The 26,616-nt window shown below is 37.6% G+C and overlaps 1 protein-coding gene and 1 pseudogene across 1 annotated transcript; both read left to right on the top strand.

Annotated features, from left to right (window-relative positions):
* Positions 1-664: 664 nt before the first annotated feature.
* Positions 665-8,393, top strand: GPR75 (G protein-coupled receptor 75). The gene is made up of 2 exons (XM_074206150.1): positions 665-729; positions 2,793-8,393. Exon 2 carries the CDS (start codon positions 2,913-2,915, stop codon positions 4,521-4,523), a length of 1,611 nt encoding a protein of 536 aa, XP_074062251.1. The 5' UTR covers positions 665-729; positions 2,793-2,912; the 3' UTR covers positions 4,524-8,393.
* Positions 8,394-11,795: 3,402 nt separating this feature from the next.
* LOC141514000 (developmental pluripotency-associated protein 4-like) lies at positions 11,796-13,879 on the top strand (annotated as a pseudogene).
* Positions 13,880-26,616: the final 12,737 nt, after the last annotated feature.

Below are 26,616 nucleotides of genomic sequence, written 5' to 3'. Positions count from 1 at the left end.
GTGTGTGCGGGTCTCGGGGAAGGAAGATGCCAGAAGCGGGCCGCGACGTGGGAGCGGGCAGCCCGGGCAGCCGCTGCCCTTGCCGCCAGGGGCCTCCGAGCTTGGCCGTGAGGCACGCGGCCGGGCACCCGCGGCCCTCGGGCACCGGGTCCGTGTGCCGACCGGGCCCGGCTTAAAGAGCCTGTACGGCTCCTTCTCTGCTTTAAATCTTCATTCCGCGGCACGCCCCGCGCTCCCGCTGTCCTGTTGCCCCTCATGTCCTCGCCTTGCCCCTCAGCTGCAAGTTCAAGGGCGGCGCCAGCCTTGCTCTCCCCGCGCCACGGGGCACGGCCTCGGGGAGGGGCTGCGGCGCTGCCAGTCCTGGGGGCCTCCACCTCGGGGCCGAGCGGGCTGCGGGCGGGGCGGGGCGGGGCGGAGCGGGCTGCGGGCGGGCGGGCCGGGCTGCGGGCGGGGCGGAGCGGGCGGGCCGGGCTGCGGGCGGGGCGGAGCGGGCTGCGGGTGGGGGCGGGGCGGGCCGGGCTGCGGGCGGGGGCGGGGCGGAGCGGGCTGCGGGCGGGGGCGGGGGCGGGGGCGGGCCGGGCCGGCCGGAGCGCCCTCGTCCCCGCGTGTCCCCGCCCCCTGCCGCCTCCCCGGCGGAGCTGCCCGAGATGGCGCGGGCCCGGAGCCGCCGCCGCCGCCGCCCCCTGGCCCCTGGGCCCGGGCCGCAGGAGGAGGAGGAGCCGCGGGCAGGTGAGGGGCCGCGCGGGGCGGGGGCGGGGACCAGCTGCGTGCCCCCGGGTCGTGGGCATTCCTCCCATAAAACTAACCCATACCTGAAAACTGGGCTCCGTTCACCGCGCCCCGGGGCGCCCCCTGCGCGTGCCGCCTCCGGCCGTGGCCCCGCGCCGCGGGGGAGGCCCGCGCCCACTAGCGAGCTGCCACACCGAGGCCCACCGACGTGTTTGGCCGGGTGGCTTTTCCCTGGCAGGGCACGGACACCCGAGCCGTTATGTAATTCCCGATTGCTCACCAGCCCGCTTTCCTAACTCGCGGCTTCCACAATATATTCGTGGGCCCGTTTTTCCACTTCCCGCTCCCCACATTGACTTTTACCACCTTTTGTCATTTTTTACGCGATTTTTTTTTTTTTTTGCAAGGCAACGGGGTTAAGTGGCTGGCCCCAGGCCGCACGGCTGGGTGGTTGTTCCGGTCTAATCCGAACTCAGGTCCTCCGCCAGGGCCGGTGCTCCAGCCATTGCGCCCCCTAACCACCCAGTCTTCTGTCATTTTGCCAGGCTTCTGGGTGTCACGTAAAATATTTATTTTTAATCATCACAGGAGTATGATTGGGAGTCTTTTGAGAACTGTCTCTTTATCCTTTGACTTTACTTGAGAACAGATTTGAACCGTCTCTATATCTTGTATATCAAACCCTTAGCTGAGAAATTGGATACACAAATCAACATGTATGTATTCAAGTTTACTAGGTTCTGGCCACCTGCTAAGACAGTTCTTGATGTCAAGAAGGAAAGAACATATAAATATCTAAGGTCATGCACAATATATACAGCATATACAGTGGGGAGTCTTAGGGGGGAGATCATTAACAGTTGGGGAGACCAGAAAAGGTGAAATCCAAGTCTGGGGGGAGGGGTGCACCCATTCTGTTGGGCGACCTGTGCTGGGAATCACACCTGGTAAGCAGAAAGCACGAATCAAGCGGAAGAGATCCCATCCTTCTACCCCCGGAGAGGCAAGCAAGCCTCCTATCTCTAACTTGCTTAAATAATAGGATTTGGAAAAGGGGAACTTATTATGAGATTTGACTAATTCATATATGGGATACCTGAGAAAACCTAAACCCAGAGACCAAAGGGACTTGCCCAAGGTTATACAAGTCATAACTAATGGAGTCAGAATTTGAACTCGGGTCCTCTGATGCTAAATTCATCATCCTTGCCAGTATACTATGTTGTCTCTTAAAACAAAAAATGACAAATTAGGGAATATTAAAGTAAATTATGTATTTGAAAATAGATGCAAATGATTCATAGTGCTACCCTGAAGTGTAGCCAGATCTTACCTGTGGACAAGCAATATTTTATCTATCTTTGTCTTTGTTTCCCCAATGTCAGTATAATTGCTCACAATAATGATTAGCATAAATGCTCATTTTAATTGCTCATTAAACTGACTTAAGATATTTCAGTATTTATAAATATGTGTGGTAGTCAAAAGGAAGGTACTTACAGGTCCCACTATTTAACTCAGGGATAAGGAAACGGGGGCCAATGTAAAACAAATCACTGGTTCTACAGTTGGAACTAGAACACTGCATCTCCTATCTTTCAAGTCCATTACCCTTAAAAAAAGAAAGCTGCTTTTTTTAAATGACCACAAATGAAATGATAAGATCCAAGCTATATATTTGGGACAAGAAAACAAACTATATTTCAAAATATATTCATCTAAAATGTTTGCTGAAACTACGAAAGGTAGTGTAAAAGGCAGTGGGGTTTATTTCAAGGTTTTATTGAGCAGGATATAGGGTACTTTGGGATTTGCCTTAGATCACATAGGGTATAGTAGAGAACAGAAGAATCAGAGTAGGAAGGAGAAAAATCATAAAGCAAGAAAGAGTAAGAATAGTTGCTCCCTGGGTTTCTTAATGATCCATGAAAATTAAGAGGGACACACATGAATATTTAGGAATGATTATTCACTTTGGTGGGGAAATGTGTTCTGTACATAAACATATACTCTCTCTGCACTGACTATTTTATGTTCTTCAACATTCATTTTTTTGTGTACAGACTCATCGATACCTTGGACCTGTTTTGACATTTACCAGCTAATTTCTGAGTTGAGGCTCTGACTCCTTCCCCAATCATACCTATTTGGTGCAGAGGAAAGAGACATTTTTTTTTTCAAAGATGAATTTGACAGATCATCTTCAGATAGCCCCCAATACCACCTTACCATTCTTCCCAAAAGGCAACACCACCTACTTCCAGGAGGATCTTCAGATCATTCACACAGCCACCTTGGTGACTTGTACCTTCCTGCTCTTTATCATCTTCTTCATGGGTTCCTACGGCAACATTATTGTTTTCATGTCCTTCTTTGACCCAGCCTTCAGGAAGTTCAGGACCAACTTTGATTTCATGATCCTGAATTTGTCCTTCTGTGACCTCTTCATTTGTGGAGTGATAACCCCCATGTTTACTTTTGTTCTATTCTTTAGCTCAACCGCCAGTATGCCCGATGCTTTTTGCTTCACCTTTCACCTCACAAGTTCTGGCTTCATCATCATGTCCCTCAAAACAGTGGCAGTGATCGCCCTTCACCGGCTTCGAATGGTGCTGGGGAAGCAGCCTAACCGAACTGCCTCCTTCCCGTGTACGATGATCCTTACCTTACTTCTTTGGGCTACCAGCTTCACCCTAGCTGCCCTGGCCACACTGAAAACTAGCAAGTCACACCTCTGTCTCCCCATGTCCAATCTGATTACCAGAGAAGGTAAAACCATCCTTTCTCTGTATGTGGTTGATTTCATCTTTTGTGTGGTGGTGGTCTCTGTCTCTTACATCATGATTGCTCAGGCCCTGAGGAAAAATGCTCAGGTAAGAAAATGCCCTCCAGTCATCACAGTTGATGCTTCCAGACCTCAGCCCTTCATGGGAGGGGGCCAGACTGGAGGCATAGATGGCATCCAGGGGGCTGGACCAGCTTTATATAGGAACCAGAACCACAACAAACCACAGCATATACAGACCCATGGATACACTCAGTGTTCCAACCAGCTACCAACTCCTGCAGCCAGTCGGCTCCAACTGGTTTCTGCTGTCAATCTGTCCACTGCAAAGGATTCTAGAGCAGTGGTCACTTGCATTGTCATTGTGCTGTCCGTGCTGCTTTGCTGCCTTCCCCTGGGTATTTCCCTGATACGGGTCGTTCTGTCAGGTAATGGAAGCTTTATCTTTTACCAGTTTGAAATGTTTGGATTTACTCTCATATTTTTCAAATCAGGATTAAACCCTTTTATATATTCTCGGAACAGTGCAGGCCTGAGGAGGAAAGTCCTCTGGTGCTTCCAGTATATAGCCCTAGGCTTTTGTTGCTGCAAGCAGAAGACCAGACTCCGAGCTATAGGCAAAGGGAGCCTGGAAGTCAACAGGAACAAGTCCTCCCATCACGAAACCAACTCAGCCTACATGTTGTCTCCAAAACCTCAGAAAAAATTTGTAGACCAAGCCTGTGGTCCAAGTCACTCAAAAGAAAGTGTTCTGAGCCCCAAAGTCTCGGCTGGACCTCAACACTGTGGTCAGAGCAGTTCAACCCCCATCAATACTCGAATTGAACCTTATTACAGCATTTACAACAGTAGCCCATCCCAAGAGGTGAGCACCCCAAATAGTGTACAGCCAGTGAATGCGTTTGGATTTACTAAATTGAACATTGGTAAGCATTATCACACCACTAATGATTTAATACAAGACTGTGACAGCATTTCTGCCAAGCAAATTCCAATCCCTTCAGTTTGACACAGTAGAAACTATAAAATCCTGTATAAACTTCCTTTGAGTTTACAACTCACTTTATTGGTTTTATTTTACATTTCTCTGTGTGTGTGTGTGTGTGTGTGTGTGTGTGTGTGTGTGTGTGTGTGTGTGTAGGCAGTCAATTGCAGTTCTAAACTACAGTTAAAGATACAAATGAATAATTGTTGATTGATTTCTTTGCCTGTGAACACTCAGTTGTTTACTCTTAAATGAAAATCAGTATTTAGTCATTGCTTTGCATTTTTTTGGAAATTTAAGAGTTGACATTAAAATATATTGTTTAGATTTACAACTTGGTCTGTACAGTAATAGTTTTGCTATTTATGTCTATACTGAAACTTTGAATAGATATCAGAAGTTATTGTTAATTCTGTCAAAATAGTAAAACAATTTGAGAAGCAATGTAATAGGTGTTTGAATTATGAATTTCTTTTATCCTAAAAGAATGTAAAACAACAGAATTATTTAAAAGAATTTTTGAGGAGGTAGTATTTTTTATGAAGGAATGATGAAGTTTGCATTTTTACAGTGTTTGAAAAAGTTTTTTAAAAAAAGTATTTTCCTATAGTTTAAATGAATGTTTTGTTGTGGCCAAATATTAAAAATACTTTGCACGTAATTTAAAGAAAATTTTTTCTGAAGATACTTCCAGGAGCATTAGACCCCCTTGTCCAATAAGACAGTAGGCTAAGTATACAACACCTTAATTATTATCATTCTATATTGTAGGCAGCATCATAATGTGTCAATGCAATGGTTATAGGAAAAGAGGGAGATAGTGAAGGTTTTTATTAAAAGTTAAATGCTTCAGTAATTAATGATCTTCTTATTCAGGAGTTAGGGAACATGGCTATACCTTACATAGTACATTTTATGAAAAAAGAACTTATATGGGAAACAATAATAACTCCTGTAAAAAGAAATTGGAATAGGAATGAGAATTTTATAAGAGAGTAGCCAAGGAATAAAAATATTGTACTTTATTTTGTCTTTGCTTATTTATTAAGTGAATTCTTAGTGATGAATTATTAAAATTACCCCCAGTGTCATTTCAAAATATTTTTTCTTCTCTTCAGTTACCTATGAGTTTAACCTCTTCAGTGCGGAGGTTAAAACAATATATTAACTATTTCTTTACCTATGACATTTTATTGTACACTGTGATCCTAGTATAACCAGTATAGATTATTTTGATTCTTTGGGTTTTTTTTCTTTTTTCTTTTATGCTTTTTTTTGATGGGTTTGGGAGAAATCACAGCATAACAATATTCAGCATAGTTTTCAAATAAAAATGTAAGATTGAGCATTTAAAATTTAGACTTATTTGAATTAACTTTTAATCATGAGTATAATTACTAGGCACAACTATAATTTTTTGAAGACAAAAACATTGTTTAAAAATTTGTACATTCAGAAACAGTTTTCTATTTCTAATATATATTCATTGTTTTCATTTCTGACTGACAGTATGATTTTTTGTTTTTGTTTTTGCTTTAATCTTTGGACATTGTAGTGTAGTGGAAATATTGTTAGACACAATGACAAGAGTCATGGGATCAATTTTTGGCTTCAGCACTTACTAGATGTTTAACCATAAGCAAGTCACTTTACCTCTTTGAGCCTCAGTTTCCTCATATATAAAATGGGTATAATAAAAACTGTAGCACCTACCTCACAGAGTGATTGTGAGGATTATAATGAGATAATGTATGTAAAGCACCTTGCACTTAAAACAGTATAAACGTCTACCTTTTTATTTCTTCATTTTTGAAGCCATTTTGTTTGGGGCATAGTATTTTTTTTTTATTAAGAGTTATCCCTTACCTCAATTTTAGTTCTGAATAGTATTGTTAAAACTTAATCATTCATGTTGGTTCTGTTTTTAGGTTTTACTATTTTAATTAATTAAGCTCCATTTTAATTAGCTACTGTTTTTCATTAAAAAAAACCCTTAGTGATAAATTGGCATGTTATATTTATTTAATAACTATCAATCTCAAAAACAGATAAATAATCGTTTGGTCAAGCTCAAATTTGTTTTAAGTCTGTCATATATCCTTAAATAAGCTGCAAAATTCCTTTAACTATATTAAATTGTATTTTTATGCTTCTTTGGCTCAAATTTTTAATTTGTGATTTCAGAAAAGAAGTATTACAAAAATTATTTGAAGCATTTCTAACTTTAAAAGATTCGTTTTTATGTTTGTGCTTGTGGTTTGGAATAATTTTCCATTACAATTCATATTTTTTTGAAGGGAAGGTTACAACATGAAAAACCTTAGCATGCACATATGATATATTGAATCTTTTTTCTTCTCACCTATAAATTATGAATTTTCTTTGCTTTGCATGAACTATACTATGGACCAGACTTTCAGCCTTTTATATTTTTTATATCTTCTTTAAGGGCTAAAATGGGCATGAAGGGGAAAGAAAAAGTAGCTGAATATGAACAAAAAGCTGGGATTACTTAATTATAATAAGTTAAATATATGTGTGTGTACTACTGTGATGCAAAGTGATGTATTTTCAAATATTTTGTAATATTTGTTCTCAAATGTAAACTCATTTGTATTTCTATACTAATACTTTAAAAGTTATTTTAAAATGATGTTTGGAGAATCATATATTAAAAATTACAAAATTTCTGAATTTTACTTTGTAAGGAGATTTTTACTTTAAATGAGAACTGTGTATTTGTGTGTGTGTGTGTGTGTGTGTGTGTGTGTGTGTGTGTGTGTGTATTCTATAAATAACATTTTTACCAAGAAAGTAAAGAAAGGTATGTTGGAAGAACTTCACAACCACATGGAAATCATTATTTTAACAGCAGAATTCACAAAATGATTAGTTGTATAATCTTCATAGAAACTATACTTTCATTTTCCATGGCAAAGAATTCCAGATGCTATTGTAAAAATTTACTAATATATAAAGATATCACTAAGTCAAGAATCCTTAAAATACATTTTAAAATATAAGTTTTGGAAGTGGATGAATCTTATCAATAAATCAGTGAGAATTTGATGGTCAGAGATCAATTACTGTATATGGTATTTGGATTTAGAATTTTAGGCTGAATATTCACATATCTTGCATAATTTACTATTAAAGCTCCAAGTGTAGCCAGTCCTGCCATGATTTATTGCCTCTCCAAAACAGAAAATAGTCTCTCCTTTCCAATCCATCAGTGCGAATAATTATTGTCTTTAAGAGATATGATAATGAGGCAGATAGTACAGTAGATAGAGCACTATACCTAAAGCCAGGAAGACCTGAGTTTCATTTGTACCACAGATACCTTTACTTTGCTTTACAAACCTTAAGGCTCTTTATAGATGCTATAATCTGTTTATTTATTTGATTATTTATTTCCTGTAAAAATCTTTATAGAAACTTGCAGTATGTTCTGGTACTTTTTCTTCTCAACTTTGTAAAGAGCTAAGTTAATTAAGTCAAAAGCATTTATTAATTGATGATTGTGTTCTAGACTTCTGCTAAGTTCTAATATAAAAAAGAAAATATACCCCAAAATACACAATTAAAGACATCCCCAGCTCTCAAAGAACTTACATTGTAATGGGAGTAGTCTGTCCATTTTTTTCAAACTGATAGTTCCTTCTCTTATACTTCTCCAAAGAAGGAAGCATATTTTAACATTTCTCCTTTTCCATTTACGTAGTTATAGTCATGGTACATACTGTTTTCCTAGTTCTAATTCACTTTTCATCAAGTTCATGTTTCTTCCCATGTTTTTCCTCTGTTTTTTTTATATTCATCAGTTCTTAAGTTGTAGTAGTACTTTATTATATTAATGTCTCGCAATTTGTTCAACTATTCCATGATTGATGAGGCCCATTAAATCTTTTCTAAAAATTGTTCAGTTGTCCAATGTTTGAAAATACTGTGAGATTGGGGTGGCTAGGTGGCATAGTGGATAAAGCACCGGCCTTGGAGTCAGGAGTACCTGGGTTCAAATCTGGTCTCAGACACTTAATAATTACCTAGTTGTGTGGCCTTGGGCAAGCTACTTAACCCCATTTGCTTTGCAAAAAAAAAAAAAAATACTGTGAGATAGATCAAAATTTGTTCTGAATCTTCTCCAAATCAGTGACTTTTTATTTCCAGTGGCATTTTATACATACACTGACTATATGTTAACTTCACTGATCCTTCCATTCTGGTCTCAAGGTCCCCAACTTATTTAATGGTGTCCAGTTAAATCCAGTTTTGTATTTCCTTGAAGATGATAACATCAAATAAAATAATATATTTAAAGCTCTCAGCCTAATAGGAAATAAATGCTATTCTTATCATTTATTATTACAGGGTTGTTTCAGAATTCTTGTTTCCTGCCATATAAAGTACCAACATTGCTGCCAATGCCAACTCTGATCAGAATGAATATTGGGTGTAAAGACTAACAGAATGCCTTCTGTGGTGGGTGGAGGGAGGGAAGCAAGAATGGAGGAAAATTTGTAAAACTCAAATAAAATCTTTCTTAAAAAACAAAAACAAAACAGGGGCGGCTAGATGGCGCAGTAGATAAAGCACCGACTCTGGAGTCAGGAGTACCTGGGTTCAAATCCGGTCTCAGACACTTAATAATTACCTAGCTGTGTGGCCTTGGGCAAGCCACTTAACCCCATTGCCTTGCAAAAACCTAAAAAAAAAAAAGAATATTGGGAGCCAAGTCATAGATAATTCAATTCAGTCCAATCTCATCCAATCTAACCCAGCAAAATTTTATGAAGGCATTAAATAAATATTTCCCTCAGTAACAATTATTTATTTATTGTTTGTTTTTTAATTATTTTCCCCTGTTACATGTAAAGTTAGTTTTCACCATTCATTCTTTTGCAAGCTTTTGAGTTCCACATTATTCTACCACCCCCCTCCCCTCCCCCTTCCCCATGGCAGCAATCTGTTAAAGATTGTACATGTACAGTCAAGTTTAACATTGCTCCATGTTAGTCATGTGAAAAAAGAATTGAGGTAGGGAAAAATATGAGAAAGAAAAAACATAAAAGTTTCAAAAAATGAACATGGTATGCTTTACTCTGCATTCATAATCCATAATTTTTTCTCTGAATGTGGATGGCATTTTCCATAACAGGTCTCTCAAGATTGTTCTTGTTCACTGAACCTCTGAGAGGAGCTGAGTCTATCATATTGATTGATTATAACATAATGTTGCTGTTAATGTTTATAATATAAACAATGTATCCTGATTCTTCTCACTTCACTCAGCATCAGTTCACACAAGCCTTTCCAGCCTTTTCTGAAGTTTGGCCACTCATGATTTCTTAGAGAAATAGTACTTCATCACATTCATATATCATAATTTGTTCAACCATTTCCCAACTGATGTCCCTCAATTTCCAGTTCTTTGGGACTACAATGTAAACAGATATACATAAGAATTTGAGGAGATGGAGAGCCCTGAGAACTGTGGAGTTTAGGACAGGCTTCTTATATAAGGTAGCAATGAAGTAGTATAGTGAATAAAGCTCTAGACCTAGAGTCAGGAAGATATAAATTCAGTTCCAACTAAGATAGCAGGTAATTGTGTGACCCTGGGCTGGTTAATTTTTTTGCCTTAATTTCCTCACCTATACAATGAAGATAATAATAATAATAATAATAATAATAATAACTCCTACTTCCCAGTTATTGTGGATCAGATGAGATAATATTTCTAAAAGTGCTTTGCAAATATTAAGATGCTATATACATGTTAGCTATTATATCATTGCTAAATGAAGCTAGGAATCTAAGGAGGCGAGATGAGGAAACATTTTAGACATAGCGTACAGAAAATTTGTGAAAATGAATAAGAGTAGGAGATATATGATTGATTTAGGGAATAGCAAATTGACAAGTTTATCTCAAACTAGATTGCGAAGACATTTAGATACTCAGAGGCAACAGTGAAGCTTCCTGAACAGAGGAACAAAATAGTCAGATGTGCTTTAGTAAGATAATTTTGGCAACTTGGCATAGGATAGATTAGGGAATAGATAGATTTTTTGATTCTCTTTTGGTAGACCTCTGCCTGCCAGTTAAGTGATCTGTCACCCCTAGGATATTGTCTATATTTTTCTTATCACCTTTTAAAGTCAAGTCTATGAACACTTATCTCAGAAGAGTGCAACTTAATGGTCATTAGTACCCACCAAGCACAAATGAGCAAGTGTTTTACACATACATACATACATACATATACATATATGTAACTATCTATTATTGTTTATCATATCTATGCATCGCTATATCTATACTTGCTACTGCCTTGGACCATTTAACGTTTTTGACACCTGTTCAAGAGTTTTCTCTCAGAGCAATGATTGAAAATCATCATGAAGCTCAATTATATTTCCACTATGATGTCTGTGGTTTAGCTTCAACTTCTACTCAACCCTCCTAGGTGCTCACTGGAGAGCTAAATTTAAACCCCTGAGAGTCATATGACTTTTTTTTTGCTTGTGTGTATTTTGGGGATGGGGGGAGAGAGAGGTTATAGCAATTCACACAGACCTTCATTCTGTTGAGAACAGCCATCAACTGTTCTTAGCTGGTGATTTCAGAAAAAATGGAATGACAGACATGAACTGATGCAAAGTGAAGTGAGCAGGACAAGCACAATGTACACAATTAAAGCAATATTGTAAGATGATCAATTGTGAATGTCTTAGTTATTCTCAACAGTACAATGATCCGAGACACTTCCAAAGGACTCATGATGAAAAATGTTATCCAATTTTGGAGAAAGAATTTATGGAGTCTGGAATCTTAATACAGATTGATGCATAGATTTTTACTTTCTTTAATTTTTTCCCTTTGGGTCTGTATCTTCTTTCACAACCTGACTAATAATGGAATTATGTTTTACATACATGCACATGACTCAATTGCTTATTGTCTTAGGGAGGAGAGAAATGAGGGAGGAAGGGAAAAACATTGAAGCTCAAAATTTTAAAAAAAGGTTAAAATTGTTTCTGCATGTAATTGGGATGGGGAAATAAATCACTTTGAAAAAAAGGTAAACAATAGCCATATATCAAATTATATAAATGATAGTTATTATAATACACAGTCTTGAAACTGTTCAGTTTCATCAAGAAGTCTAATTTATGAATGGGGTGATGTCTTATTATCAGTGAGCCCACCACTGGTGAATATGAAAGTTTTCTAGATAAGCATCAATATATAACTGACATGGTTCTGGGTGCTTCATTTTAGGAATGACACTGATAAATGGAAGAACTTTAAAGAGGAATGCCCTCCAAAGGAGAACAATATGATGAATGTTCTTAAATCTGTAAAGGAATCATTTGAAGGGAAGTGGAAATTTGTTCTTTATAAAATCAGAAAGCAGAACCAGGAACATTGGATGAAATAAGCGGAGACATTTGAGTTTGATGTTAGGAAAAACTTCCTAAAAATTAAAACTCTTGAAGAAAAGTACGGAAAAGAGGAGACAGAGCAGTTTGGAAGGAGAAAAGCTACCACAAACAGAAGTACAAAAGCTAAATGACCAGTATCCTAGGCTCACAGGATTATGGAGATGAAAGAAAATCTTGTTGAACCTGGCATTTTACAAATGAAGGAAGTGACACCTAGAGAAGTATAAGTAGCAAGTCTGGAGGTCAAGAACTCTTCTGTGGAAGTGGAAGAAGAGATTCCAGCCAATAATACAGACAAAACAAAGGAAGTCAAGATGGTGCATGAGTCCAGTTTGGCAATGGATGTTCAGCAGAGAGAAAATGGGACAGCTGTGATGGCAGCATGGGCCAAGTTGCTGGCAGATGCTCAGGCCAAGATGAAGGTAGCACCCCAACTCCAAGGATTTACTCTGGCAGAATCAGGAAATCTTGAGGAAGCTGTTGTACCTTTTCCAAAGAAGACTAAGTCTGATATAGATTCTTCAATACCTCAGAAATCTCAGAATGATGAGGTTCCTTCTATGCCCACCCCTCTGCCTCCACTGCATATCTTATCCCAAAATATTCTGCAGGTCTGGTGTCAGAGACTCGATATCAGTAAAAATGGCAGGAAGCACATTCTATACAAGAGACTTTTGGAGCATGTGTCACCTTCTGAACAAGACACTTCTAGCATAGAAGAAAAGACCCAGTGGTTAAAAATCAAAACAGAAATTTGAAATGAAGAAGATTCTCTAGATGAAAGTCAAACAGTGGTCAAAGCAGCATACACAATGACAAAAAAGAAAAAGAAAAGAGACACAACAAAGACTGCTCTTGTCCAGACAGCCAGCATGGCATCCTGGAGCAGACTTATGGCAACAGTGAAGTCCAAGACTGTATGGCCCATGCCCATATCTTCTGAGTCTACTAGGTCTGAGCAATCAGATTTACCATGATGGTGTGTAGTATATGGTGAAGTTTTTCAAACAATGTCTCTGGTTCAGCGCCTTTGAAGTTCCATGGTGGGCAGACCTGGGTGCCTGAAAATGATATATTGATCCCTCTCTTATTATTGCCTACCTGCTCTTTCCCACCCCCAGAAGTAGAAGACAATTGGTTGTGTCCCAAATGTGTCAACAGGAATAAAATCCTGATGGACAATATTCTCTAACCATAAAGGATCAAGGCTACAAGACTGTTTTTCACTTCCTCAAGATACTGGCTTATAAATGTGACTTTTCTTTCTTCAACTTAGATTTTCTTTCCCAGTTAGTCCTAGTTTTCATTAGGAAACAGTTCCATACATGCAGACATTTGGGAAGGATAGAAGAGACTTTATAAGTCAACAAGGTACAAAGCACCTGACATTGCAACCAAGTTCACATATTACATTGTTTTAGTCAGCAGCTGAAGATAGAGGAAGGTGAAAATCTTACAACCAAATAAAATTTAAGTCTATCCATTACTTGTCCATCTTCTCCTGTCTCCTTCTGCTAAATCTCCAAGACTGACATGGCTATGAATTCCTTTAAAAAAAACAATCAAAGATAATCAAATTCTTTTTATTTGTTGAGAAAATAACTATGGTCACATATGCTAAGATACAATCTTAATAAAAATTGCTGCTGAAAAAAAAACTCTTCAAAAAGAGGATAGTTTTCCTTCGAAGGTAGTGGGTGGGTTCCTTGCATATTTTAAAGCAAAAGCTAGATGAAAGTTATATTATAGAATAAATATGGGTTGGTCTATGTGATAGGAGCAATAGCCTAACTTCAACCCCAAGAGTTAGGTTAAGTTTTCCTTAAAAGGTAATACATCCATTTTCAAGATGTAATTGCCTTAAGGGATAACTGGTTAACATCACTTCCATGTCATTTGTGTACAAAACAGGACTATTGATAGAACTATGCTTGTAATATTTATTCATTTCTTAAAACTCATCATCTTTATTTTTATTCAAATAAAAAGTACTTTAGTATGAGGACTTCTTGGAGTTGTCTAATTTTACCTGGTGGAAATGATGGACAAATTAAACAAGGGAACTTAGCAAAATTGACCCAGGGTATCCAATCCTTATTGACTATCTTCCCAATGTGATTAAGTAGATATCCTCTTGTTAATCTTTGAATGATCTATGGATATTGCATTTTGTTCCAGTTTTGAACCTAAAGAACCAGGGAAATGGTTTGAGTGATGTTCAATCTGGGACAATTAGTGTAGTCATACTTGATTGGAAAGATTAATGAGTTTGTTGAAATGTAGGATGGGCAATGCAGAGGAAGTTGATATAGGATTGGCCTTTTTGCTTCTAGTGGTTCTTTAGATGATCCCTCTGAATATGGTGATTGTTTACCGTGAGAGACTACTCCCAGTGATGGAATTCAGCCAGTCCACACTGGTTGGCAAAACTGATACCCAACGTTAAGTTGAGTTCTGCTAACCGGTTGTAAACTAGCACTTATAATCAGGATTCTCTCTAAGGTGAGTGCCTGGGTGGCTGCACAATGTGGAAATCACAAATTTACATTCATTATTCTTTTTTAACACTCAGCTGTGCAACAGTGTTTTTTAAGCACTGTAGAATTGTTTATTCTGTCCATTGGTGAAAAAATTGATGAGACTATGCTAGTAATATTTATTTATTCATTTCTTAAAATTCATTATCATCACTATTTTTATTCAAATCAAAAGTACTTAGGTATGGTTGCCCATTTTGAAAATATATGCTTTTTATAACTGATTTGGCATTGGTGATTGATGTTTTTTGTTTTGCTTTTTGTTTATAAGGCAATGGGATTAAGTGACTTGCCCAAGGACACACAGCTAGGTAATTATTAAGTGCCTGAGGTGGATTTGAACTCAGGTCTTCCTGACTACAGAACTGGTGCTCTATCCACTGCACCACCTAGCTACTCCAATGATTGATAATTTAAACAAAATTTCTCTTCTTTCAAATGCAGTGCAAACAAGAAATATATACACAATAAAGACTGAAAAACCCCAGATAAGATCTATTAAAGAATTTCAAATGCTTGGAAAGGAAAACAGTCCACACATAAAAAAGTTAATGAATAAATTACTTAGAAATGTACACAAATATAAAATTGGTAGAAAATCATTGATTTGTCAGGCTTCCTCAGGAAAGACTTTTAGAAAACCTTGTAATGAATTTGGAAAAAAGACTACTGGATTGTGAACATTTATTTATTTTTCTTTTTTTTTCACATTACTACAATAGTCATGTTGTAAAAATAGACATAATGCCACACAAAGAAAGAGAAACCTCAAGAAAAATAAAGTGAGGGAGGAAAAAGTGTGCTTTAGTCTGTATTCAGACACTATCAGCTCTTTCTTTGGGATGGATAGCCTTCTTTATCTTAAGTCCATCAGAGAAATTGCTTCAATTTTTTTTCCACAGTTGCTATTGCTAGCTGTATTTCCCTCCATCCTATTCCCCCCATCCCCATTTATTCAATTCTCTCTCTCCCCTTTTACCCTCTCCCTCATCAAAAGTGTGTTGTATCTTGACTACCCTCTCCCACAAACTTCCCTCTCTTCTATCACCTATACCCTCCCTTCCCTGTCCCCTTTCTCCTATCCCTTTTCTCTTCTATTTTTCTTTAGGATAAGATAGATTTCTATGCTCAATTGAGTGTGTATGTTATTTCCTCTATGAGCCACTTTTTTTGTTGTTTTTTTGGTTTTTGCAAGGCGAGGATTAAATGACTTGCTCAAGATCACACAGCTAGAAAATTATTAAGTGTCCAAGGCTGGATTTGAACTCAGGTCTTCCTGATTCCAAGAACCAGTGCTCTATCTACTGCACCACCTAGCTACCTTCTTTGAGCCACTTTCCATGAAAGTAAAGGCTCTCTCTCTCTCTCTCTCTTTCTCTCTCTCTCTCTCTCTCTCTCTCTCTCTCTCTCTCTCTCTCTCTCTCTCTCCCTCATCTCCCCCCTCTTTCACTCCATTACAAAAGCTTTTTCCTGCCTCTTTTATGAGAAATAACATCCCATTCTACCTCTTCTTTCCCTTTCTCCCAGTACATTCCTTTTTTGCCCATTAATTCCATCTTTTTAATATATTTTATCTTCATATTCAACTGCCTCTTGTGCCTTGGCTATATATGTTCCTTCTAACTACTCTAAAAAATGTGAGTCATCAGTATAATCCTCCCATGTAGGGATATGAGCAGTTCAGCATCATTAAATCTCTGATCATTTTGCCTTTCTTGTCCACTTTCTCTGTGCTTCACCTGAGTCCTATTTGAAGATCAAATTTTCTGTTCAGCTCAGATCAGTTCATCAGGAAAGTTTGAAAGTTCCCTGTTTCATTGAATGCCCAACTTTTCCCTTGAAAAAGTATGTTTAGTCAAGATTTAGCACCTTAATGTGGAAGCTGCCTAATCTTGTGTAATCCTGACTGCAACTCCACAATATCCAAATTGTTTCTGGCTGCTTTAACTGTTTTCTCATTGATTTGGGAATTCTAGAATTTGATTATAATATTCCTGGAGATTTCCATTTTTTATCTCTTTTAGGAGGTGATCAGTGAATTCTTTCAATTTCTATTTTACCCTCTGCTACTAGGACATCAGGGCAATTTTCCTGGAGAATTTCTTGAAAAATGAAGTCTATCCTCTTTTTTTTGGACATGACTTTCAGGTTGTCCAGTAATTTTTAAATTATCTCACTTGGATCTGTTTTTCAGTTCAGTTGTTTTTCCAGTAAGATATTTCACATTTTCTTCTAGCTTTTAATTTTTTTGATTTTGTTTTATTGTTTCTTGATTCCTCACAAAATCATCAGCCTTCCCTCAGCTTCATTCTACATTTGAAAGAACTATTTTCTGCAGAGAGCATTTTATCTCCAATTCTGCTTTTTTACGCATTCTTCTCCTCATTGATCTTTTGCACTGCTTTTTTTATTTGATCCAAACTGGTGTTTAAGATATTTTTCTTCAGTATTTTTTGGTTTCTCCTTCACCAAGCTATTGGTTTTCATGATTTTCCCTGCATCACTCTCATTTCTCTTCTCAATTTTTTCTCTACCTTCCTTCTTTACTTTTCATATTTTTTGAGCTCTTCCATAACTAAGATCAATTCATATATGTTTTGGAAACTTTGAACACAGAAGCTTTGATCTTTGTTAACTTCTGAGTGTGTATTTTGATCCTCCATAGGATCAAAATAATTGTCTGTGGTTGGATTTTTTTTCTTCTGCTGTTTGCTCATTTGCCCAGTCTATGACTTGATTTTAACTCTTTATTAAGATGTGGTTCTGCTTCCAGGTGGAGGATGCACTGTCCCAAACTTTTGAGGGTTTTTTCAGCTGTTTGGGGGGGCACACCCCCAGGAACCTCAATTTCTCTGAGGTCTTATGAGCAGCTTTGACTGCTCTCCTAGCCTGTGTGTGTGTGGTCTATGGATGACCACAAGCACTTCCCTCTGCCCTGGAGCTGTGAGAAGGGTCCCTGCTCCACTATGGCAGTAAAGCTCTTTTTCCTGAGACTGGGACCCCAGACTTTGACCTGGATCTGAATTTGGGCAAAACCAGAGAGACCTCTGTTATCTCCCCCAACCCCTTACCATCTGTGGGCTGAGTATCATGGAAACAACTGTGGGGTAACTCCCTGCTGGGTAGCTCCCCAAGTCTACTTCTGGCTCTGGGGGATGGGGCTGTGCTGAGGTCTGGACTGGACTGGGCTTCCCTCTCATTCTGCTGACCTTCCCAATTGTCCTTGACAATCCTTGGATTGAGAAGTCTGGATACTGCTGCCATGGCCCAAGGAGCCCCATTTTGAAACCCCAGTGTAACAGACCTTTCCCATGTATCTTCTAAGTTGTCTTAGGCTGGAAAAATGTTTCATTCAGTCTTTTGTGGGTTCTACCACTCTAGAATTTGGTTAGAGGCATTATTTAAAAGTATTAGGAGTGGTTTGGGGGAGAGCTGGCAGGAACTCCCACCTTTACTTTGCCATCTTGGCTCCACCCCACTAGATTGTGAGCATTTAGAAGCACGTTGTAGCCAGTTTCAAGATAGGAATATTAAATTACAATTTCACAATTTGGGGCAGGCCAGATCACTGGAATATTGAAGAACTACTAATTCTATGGAAAGCAGCTGAAGAACAGTTGCTTGTTTTTAATGATCTTTTAATTACCTAATTGATATTAATAATTATTAGATTTTGTGGAAAACATTATTAAAAATTCCCAGAACTATGTAATTCCTGAAAGTGTTCAAAGAGCTAATAATGTTGTCAGAGCAAGTGCTGTAAGTTCAGCAGAAACAGAAAGGGGTTTTTCAAAGATGAACATTATATGTTCAAACAAGAGAAGTCTCCTGTTTCTAATGTATTGAACACAATGACTATTAGTCTAATTGGCCTACTGCTAAAGCTATGAGATCCTACTCCTAGAGTAAAAAAAATGGTTAAGGATAAATCATACAGTCTATGATGCTCAGATAAAAGGCAAAGAAAATTGCAGATGAGGACAACAATCAAGACATAAAAATATCACAAATAACAGATTTTTTGAGTTTTTTTGTCAAGTATCATTTAATATTTTTCAACTCTTTTTTGGTTTTTGCAAAGCAGTAGGGTTAAGTGACTTGCCCAAGGTTACACAGTTAGGTAATTATTAAGTGTCTGAGAGCAGATTTGAACTCAGGTCCTCCTGACTCCAGGACAGTGCTCTATCCACTGCACCACCTAGCTGCCCTCTTTTTTTCCTAACATAATCTAGTTTTGTGTACCTCTTTTATTATTCTTATTTGAATATTAAATGCATGGACTATTAAACTACCTTTTGGTAAATCTTTTTGTATACTTTAAATGGTCATTAGAGCAGAGAACTAGTTGTTTACTTATTTGAATCCCACCATTGACCACTCCTTTCTTCCCTCTCCCCATCCCCTTCTCCTAGGAGATTGGGTAATAAATTGCCTGGTGTCAAAGCTAAAGATAACTATGGTAAAGTCTTTTTAATCCCTTAACTGTCATGTATTTGGACCTTCCAGTCTGATAATTTAAACTTCCTCCAAATTCTATTATCAGAACCCAGTTTGCCCTCAAAGTAGCCCAAAGGTAGAGTTCAGAAAAACATGGAAAGACCTACCTATCAAAGACAATTCTAAAAGACCTGGAAAATGTCATCTATATCCAGAGGGAGAACAGTGAAATATGAATGCAGATCAATGCATACTATTTTCACTTTTTAAAATTTTTTGTTTTTTCCTTCTCATAGTTCCCCCTTTATTATGATTCTTCTTTCACTGTATGTCTAATATGGAAATATGTGTAACATGGTTGCATATGAATAACCTATATCAGATTACTTGCCATCCTAGCTTGAGGGAAGGGAAGGTTGAGAGGGAGAAACTTTACAAATGAATGAATGAATGTTGAAAACTATCTTTAAATACAATTGAAAAATGAATGTTGAAAACTATCTTTAAATATAATTGAAAAAATAAACTAAAATTTAAATTTAAAGAAGCCTGAAGGGATTAAATTTCTTTTGATTGGAAGTAAGAGAAAGGACAAATTCAAAAGAAAGGATTGTGCTCTACCCTTGTCAAAAATAGTTGCTTTGAATTGTGAATGGTAGGAATCATTAAAGGAAGTCTTCACAAAGCTTCTAACTTTAAGGGAAATAATATTTGTGTATGAATGAGGAATGAAGTAGTTTGGTTTTCAGTGAATTTTTGGAAATGAAAGGACTGCAGTTTAAAAAGCAGTTTACAATCCTATAATTGTTTACAGAAAATTGAATGAGTAGCTAGGTGGATAGAAAACCTGGAGTCCAGAGGACCTGAATTCAAATGTGGCTTCAGATACAAACTATTCTATTATCTTTGCTAAGAAAACCCCAACTGGGCACACGGAGAGTCAGAACTGACTGAAAGGACTCAACAACAATAAATGTAGGAGAATGCACAAGGCAGATCCCTGGAATTTCAGAACTGTCTGACAACTGTACAGAAGAAACTATTTTGAGTTTTATTTGTTTTTGCATTTGGCATTTGTGTGACATTGAATATATTGTTATTCTTGGTAACCAGTTATTGGGGAGGTTAAAAGGACAATGTAAAACTCTTCTCAGGATCCTTGAGACAGTTGTGGAACTGGACAGAGGAACGGATAAATAGTCCAAACTTTTGCATAAAATTTTCTACTCACACTCTGGAGGTGTGAATTATTAACTATAGCTATCTGAAATTTCTAATGAGGGACCCTTGCAGGGTTCAGGTATAAGTGAGGTGTACTCACCCCAGTAGGAATGTACTAAAGAAAGTATATTCTGATCTGGTGCATGAAGATCTCTGGATTGTTTTTAGCTTTTTAAAGTTTGCTTTGTGATTTCCTCAGAGCATAGATGGGAATATTTATACTTTTGGTGTCAGCTCTGTGAATTAAAGATGTCAGGAGAGAGTCAGGCAGCAGGGGGAATTTTCTGCATTAAAAAAGGATGATCAGCCTATCAGATTGTTCAACAATCAAATTGTTCACTGTCTTGGGGATGGGGAAGGGAAGGGAGGGGAGGGGGGGTAGAAAAATGTGGAACTCCAAAAGCTTGCAAAAGGATGAATGTTGAAAACTATCTTTGAGTGTAGTTGGAAAAAAAATAAAAGTTTTGTTAAAAAAAAAAAAGAAAAAAGGCTACTGAGAGGATGGAGACCTTGACATGATCAGCCATAATCCTTTTTTGGAGTCACTTGATCCATATGACACTAAAGTTATGCAAGTGGTGAAACATCCTGAAGGAGACCTTAAAAACCTTATGACCAAGGGTGGGGTGTGGGAGGCACAATATCCTAACTCTTACTTCTATTCAAGCAAGGTTTGTTTTTCTTTAAGAGGTATTGAGACAAGATTTAGGGGATTAAGGACTCAGACTCCCATCATCACTTCCTGGTCAACTGAGTACAAGACAGTTAGGAATGCCTGGCATTCTCTTGGAAAACAGACAGAGGCAACTCCACAGAACTTATTGTTGTTCACTTGTTTCAGTCATATCCAATTCTTTGTGGCCCCATTTGGGGTTTCCTTGGCAGAGACACTGGAGAAGTTTGCCATTTCCTTCTCTAGCTCATTTTACAGATGAAGACAACGAGGCAAACAAGATTAAATGACTTGCCCAACGTCACACAACTAGTAAGTGTCTGAGACCAGCCCTCTATCCACTGCACCACCTGAGGTGTTCTCAATGTCTAACTTTATTGAATATCCCTCTTCTGCTTTGATTAAATATTTTGTTAACTATTGAATAATTCCTAGTTTTCTCATTTTGTTTCGATCTCCATAACCAAGGGACTGCTCTGAGTTCAGAAACAGACTCAATGGTTGAAAAGGAGTCCTTTCCAACTCGGATAATTTGGTGCATTTCCATTCAATTAAATTAAACAAATAGGGTCATAGGGTGATTAGGAGAGTGGCCTCGATTTGTTGGGGGGGTAGCTTAAATGGAGCTGACTAGGTACTCTAGTCCCTTTCTGTGGGCTATAGCTCTTGATGAAGGACAAGTATTTTCCAGGGATGACATAAACACTCCTTATTACTAGTTCCTATGACTCAGAGATTTGTCAAAGATGACTGATTATTGATCCTGGAAGAGCTAGCTACTCAATGGGCTACAAGGAGCTGAGAAAAAATAATTCTGAGTCTTTTGGGACACATTAAGTCAACAAGCATTTATTATAATGCCTGCTATGTAGGAGATAATATGCTAGGATTTGGGGGATACAAAGAAAGGCAAAAGACTCCTCCTTTCAAGGAATTTATAATCTAATGGGGGAGAGAACTTGCAAACAACTATGGACAAAGAAGCTTTAGATGGGATAAATTGGAAATAATCAGCAGAGGTGGTGTTAGCATTAAAGGGGGATTGGGAAAAGCTTCTTGTAGAAGATAGGATTTTAGCTGAGACTTGAAGTAAACCCAGAAAAGCAGAAGACAAAGATGAGGAGGGAAAGAATTCCAGATTGTGGGTGGGGCACAATTAGTGAAAATGCCTGGGTCTAGAGATGGGTCTTATTTAAGCTATATTTCCCTGGATCACAGAATACTAGAATGAAGTGTAAGAAGACTGAAAAGATATGAATGGGTCAGATTATGAAAGACAGAAAATTTAATATTTGTTCCTGTAAGTAATTGAAAACCATTGGAGGTGATGGAAGATAGGAGTGTGCAGAATTGGCTGTCATGATTGGACCTACCTTGAAGATCATTTTGCCAGTTGAGTGGAGGATGGATTGGGTAGAGACTTAAGGCACAGATACCAACCAACAGGGTATTGCAATAGTTCATGTGTGAGGGGATGAGTGCCTCCATCAGCTTAGTAGCATGCCCCTCATTATAATAAACATGATTGTGCAACTCATGTCTCTAATCATTTGGTTGGTTGGTGTGATCATCATCTTCAATGCAAAGGACTAGTAGTAGTAGTAGAAGTGTCAGAGAAGAGAAAGAAGAGTATAAAAGAAATGTTATGATGGTAGAATTAACAAAGACTGGATATGGAGGGATGAGAGAGAGTAAGGATTCAAGGATGACACCTACATTGGAAGTCTGAGTGACTAGGACAATGGTGGAATCCTCAGTGATAACAATGGAAAAGTGTATTATAAAGTAATAATTATGAAAATAATTTGATTCTGGTTAAGAAAGAGAGCAGTGGACCAGTGAAATAGATTAGGTACAAATTACATTATAGTAAATGGCCATAATAATCCAGCATATGAAAAACTTAAAGATCCAAGCTTTTGAAACAAAAATTCATTATTTGACAAAAACTGCTTGGAAAATTTGAAAATAGTTTGACAGAAACTAGGCATAGACCAGAATCTCACATAATATGACAAGATAAGCTCAAAATGGATGCATGATTTACATCTTTATATAACATACTTTTTTACCATACGTAAACTAAGAGAGCATGGAATAGTTTAGCTTTCAGATTTGTGAATAAGGGAAGAATTTAGTATAAAAAATAGAGAGCATTATAAAATGTAAAATAACTAATTTTTATTATATAAAATTAAAAAGTTTTTACACAAACAAACCCAACACAACCAAAATTATAGAGGAAAGCAGAAAACTGGGATGGGGTAGGGATTTTCCAAGAAGTTTCTCTGATAAAGGTCTCATTTCTCAAATATAAAGAGAATTGAATAAAATTTATAAAAATGCAAGTCATTCCCAATTGATAAATGGTCAAAAGACAGGCAGTTTTTGAACAACAAAATCAAAACTATTTGTAGCTATAGAAAAAAATCATCTAAATCACTATTGATGAGAGAATGCAAATTATAACAACTCAGAGGTGCAACCTATCAGATTGGCTACTATGACAAAAAAGGAAAATGCTGGATGTTGGAGGGGATGTGGGGAAAACTGGGACACTAATGCATTGTTGGTAGAGTTGTGAACTGATCCAACCATTCTGGAAAACAATTTGGAACTATGCCCAAAGAGCTTTAAAACTATACTTACCCTTTGATCCAACAATAACACTGTTAGTTCTACATCCGGAAGACATCCAAAAAAAGGGAAAGGACTTACTTGTACAAAAATACTTAGGGCAGTTCTTTTTGAGATGGATAAGAATTGAAAATTAAAAGGGGAATGCCCATCAATTGAGGATTGGCTAAACAAGCTGTGATATATGATTTAATAGAATAGTATTGTGCTACAAGCAAGAAAATTTTAGAAAAATCTGTTGACTCACATGAACTGATACATAGTGAAGTGAACAAAATCAGAAGAACATTTTACATGGTATCAGCACAATTGCCTTATTGTTCAATGAAGGACTGTGAATGATTTAGTTATTCTCAAGCAATACAATGATCCAAGATATTTTCAAAGGACTAATGAAGCCAACTATTCATTTCCAAAGAAAGAATGGATATTATTTGGATTTTTCAAGGCAATGGGGTTCAATGGCTTGCCCAAGACCACATGGCTGGGTAATTATTAAGTGTCTGAGGTTGGATTTGAACCCAGGTACTCCTGACTCCAGGGCTGGTGCTCTATCCATTATACCACCTATCTGCCCCTGAATGGATATTATTTGAACAGAGCATACTATTTTCATTTTCTTTCTTTCATTTTTTCTTTTGTTAGAAGCTTCTTTATAAAATGACTAATATGAAAATGTTTTTCATAATTCTACATTATAACCTATATCTGATTATTTACCATCTCAGGAAAGGAGGAAAGGAGGGCTAGAATTTGGAACTCAAACCTTTAAATAAAAATATTTAAAAATTTCTTTTGTTTTTTTGCAAGACAACAGGGTTAAATGACTCGCCCAAGGTCACACAATTAAGCTTTATTAAATGTCTGAGGATGGATTTGAACTCAGATCCTCCTGACTCCAGGACCAGTGCTTTATCCACTGTACCACCTAGCTGCCCTCAAAAATATTTAAAATGTGAAAAAATAATAGAAAAGTTAGAAATAAAGGAGGCTTTGGAAAGATTTGCATGAACTAATGCTGAGTGAGATGAGCAGAACAGAAGAACATTGTTCACTGTAATGGCAACATGGGATAATGATCAACTTAAATGGACTTGCTCGTTCCATCAATGCAATAATCAGGGACAATTTTAGAGTACCTGTGACAGAGAATGCCATCTGTATCCAGAGAGAAAACTGTGGAATTTAAACAAAGACCAAAGTCTATTACCTTTAATTTTTTTAAAGTGTCTTTAGTACTACATGATTTTGCTATCTCTAATATTTTATTTTCTCCTCAAGGTTATGATTTCTTTCTCAACACATTCAATTTTGATCAATGTATAGTATGGAAAAAGGTAAAGGAAGGGAGAGGGAAAGGAAGGGGGGAATTGTAAAATTCAAAGCCTCACAAAAATGATAGGTAGAAACTACTATTGTATATAATTGGAAAACATAAAATATTAATAAAAAGAAATAAAGTAGGCTGGTGGTGGTGGTGGTATACATAATGAGTTCAATTTTGGATATAATGAGTTTAGGATGTCTATTGCTTATGCAGTTTGAGATATCTAATAGGCAGTTGGAGCTGCCTGGAAGTTAGGAGAGAGATTAGACTAAATAAGTAGATGTGAAAATCATTAGCATAGTGATGACAAATCAAATGGGAAGTGATGAGATCATCAATCAAAATAATATAAAGGAAGAAGAGAGCCTAGGGTAGAACTTTGTGGTATACCCACAGTTAGTATGACACTGCAATCAAATAGGAAGGAGAATCAGAGATGATGATGTTGATGATGTATGTCCTTCATTCTAGAAGACCATGACATGAGAGATGTGATGCCATGACAAGCATATGAATCAGATTTGATTCTGATGCTGTGCTAAGTCACCAGTCTCATTTTCTCCTCTGGAGCCTTCTGTATCCAGTGGCCAGATATAGTTCAGGGAGACTGCCATGAAAATTGAGGGAGAATAGCAAGGAGAGAGCCCCTCTTGGCAATGTAAAAGATTGCAGAGAGATCAAGAAGTGTGAGGATTGAGAAGAGGTTATTAGAACTAATGATTAAGAGATTACTGGTAACCTTGGTAGCACATTTCTCAGTTTCAATCCCTTGGACTTCTAGCAGAAGGGAGAGAATCTTCTTCACCTCCCTGAATAGCCATGGGGTTACAAGCTCTTAACAGTGAACATGTGCTTGCCTACATGAGACTGAATCCCTAGTCACTGCCTTCTTTTTTTTTTTCTCTCTTCTCATTGAATAGTGATCCCCAGAAATAGAAGTTTTCAGCCTTGGTGATTTCCATGAAAATTCAAGAATTAATAGGTTACTAATTGCATATCAGTTGCCCCAAGGGTAAGTGATTTTTGTGATAACCTGTTTCTTAAAAGGGAAGACAGCCACTGTCAGAATCATTCTGAATCCACAGTATTAAAGAGCCATACCCATCTGGAGAACTGTGGATCTTTCTTGTAAGATGTTTGGATATCTACCACAAACCACAAAATTGTTTTCTACACCAGTTCAAAGTCTGATATAATGGGTCATTCAGAGCCTGAGACTTTAAACAAATATTTAAGAAAATAAAAAAATATACAGGTATACCTCAGAGATATTGTGTGTTCAGTTTTGGTCATTGCAATAAAATAAATATTGCAATAAAGCAACTTACACAATTTTTTAGTTTCTCAATGCATTTAAAATTACATTATTAATATACTGTAGTCTATTAAATATCTAATAGTACTATGTCTAAAAATATTGTTCATATCTTAATTAAAAATACTTTATTGCTAAAAAATTCTAACTACCATCTGAACCTTTAGCAAGACAATCTTTTTTGCTGGTGGAGAGGCTTGCCTTGATGTTGATGTCTGCTGACTGATTATGATGCTGGTTGCTGAAGATTGCGGTGTCTATGGAAATTTCTTAAAATAAGACAAAAAAGAAGTTTGCTCATTGGTTGACTCTTTCTTTCACTTGAAAATTTAGAGACCATTACAGGATTATTAACTGGCCTAATTTCAATTGTTATGTCTCAGAGAAAAAGTCCCAAGGAGAGGGAAAGAGATAGGGGAACTGCTGGTCAGTGGAACAATCAGAGCACACACATTTATCAATTAAGTTCATCTCTTATATGGGCGTAACTCAAGACATCCCAAAACAATCACATTATAAAAT

Source organism: Macrotis lagotis, chromosome 1, assembly GCF_037893015.1.
Source record: "Macrotis lagotis isolate mMagLag1 chromosome 1, bilby.v1.9.chrom.fasta, whole genome shotgun sequence".
Taxonomy (NCBI): Eukaryota; Metazoa; Chordata; class Mammalia; order Peramelemorphia; family Peramelidae; genus Macrotis; species Macrotis lagotis.
This window is presented reverse-complemented; position numbering and strand designations above follow the sequence as displayed.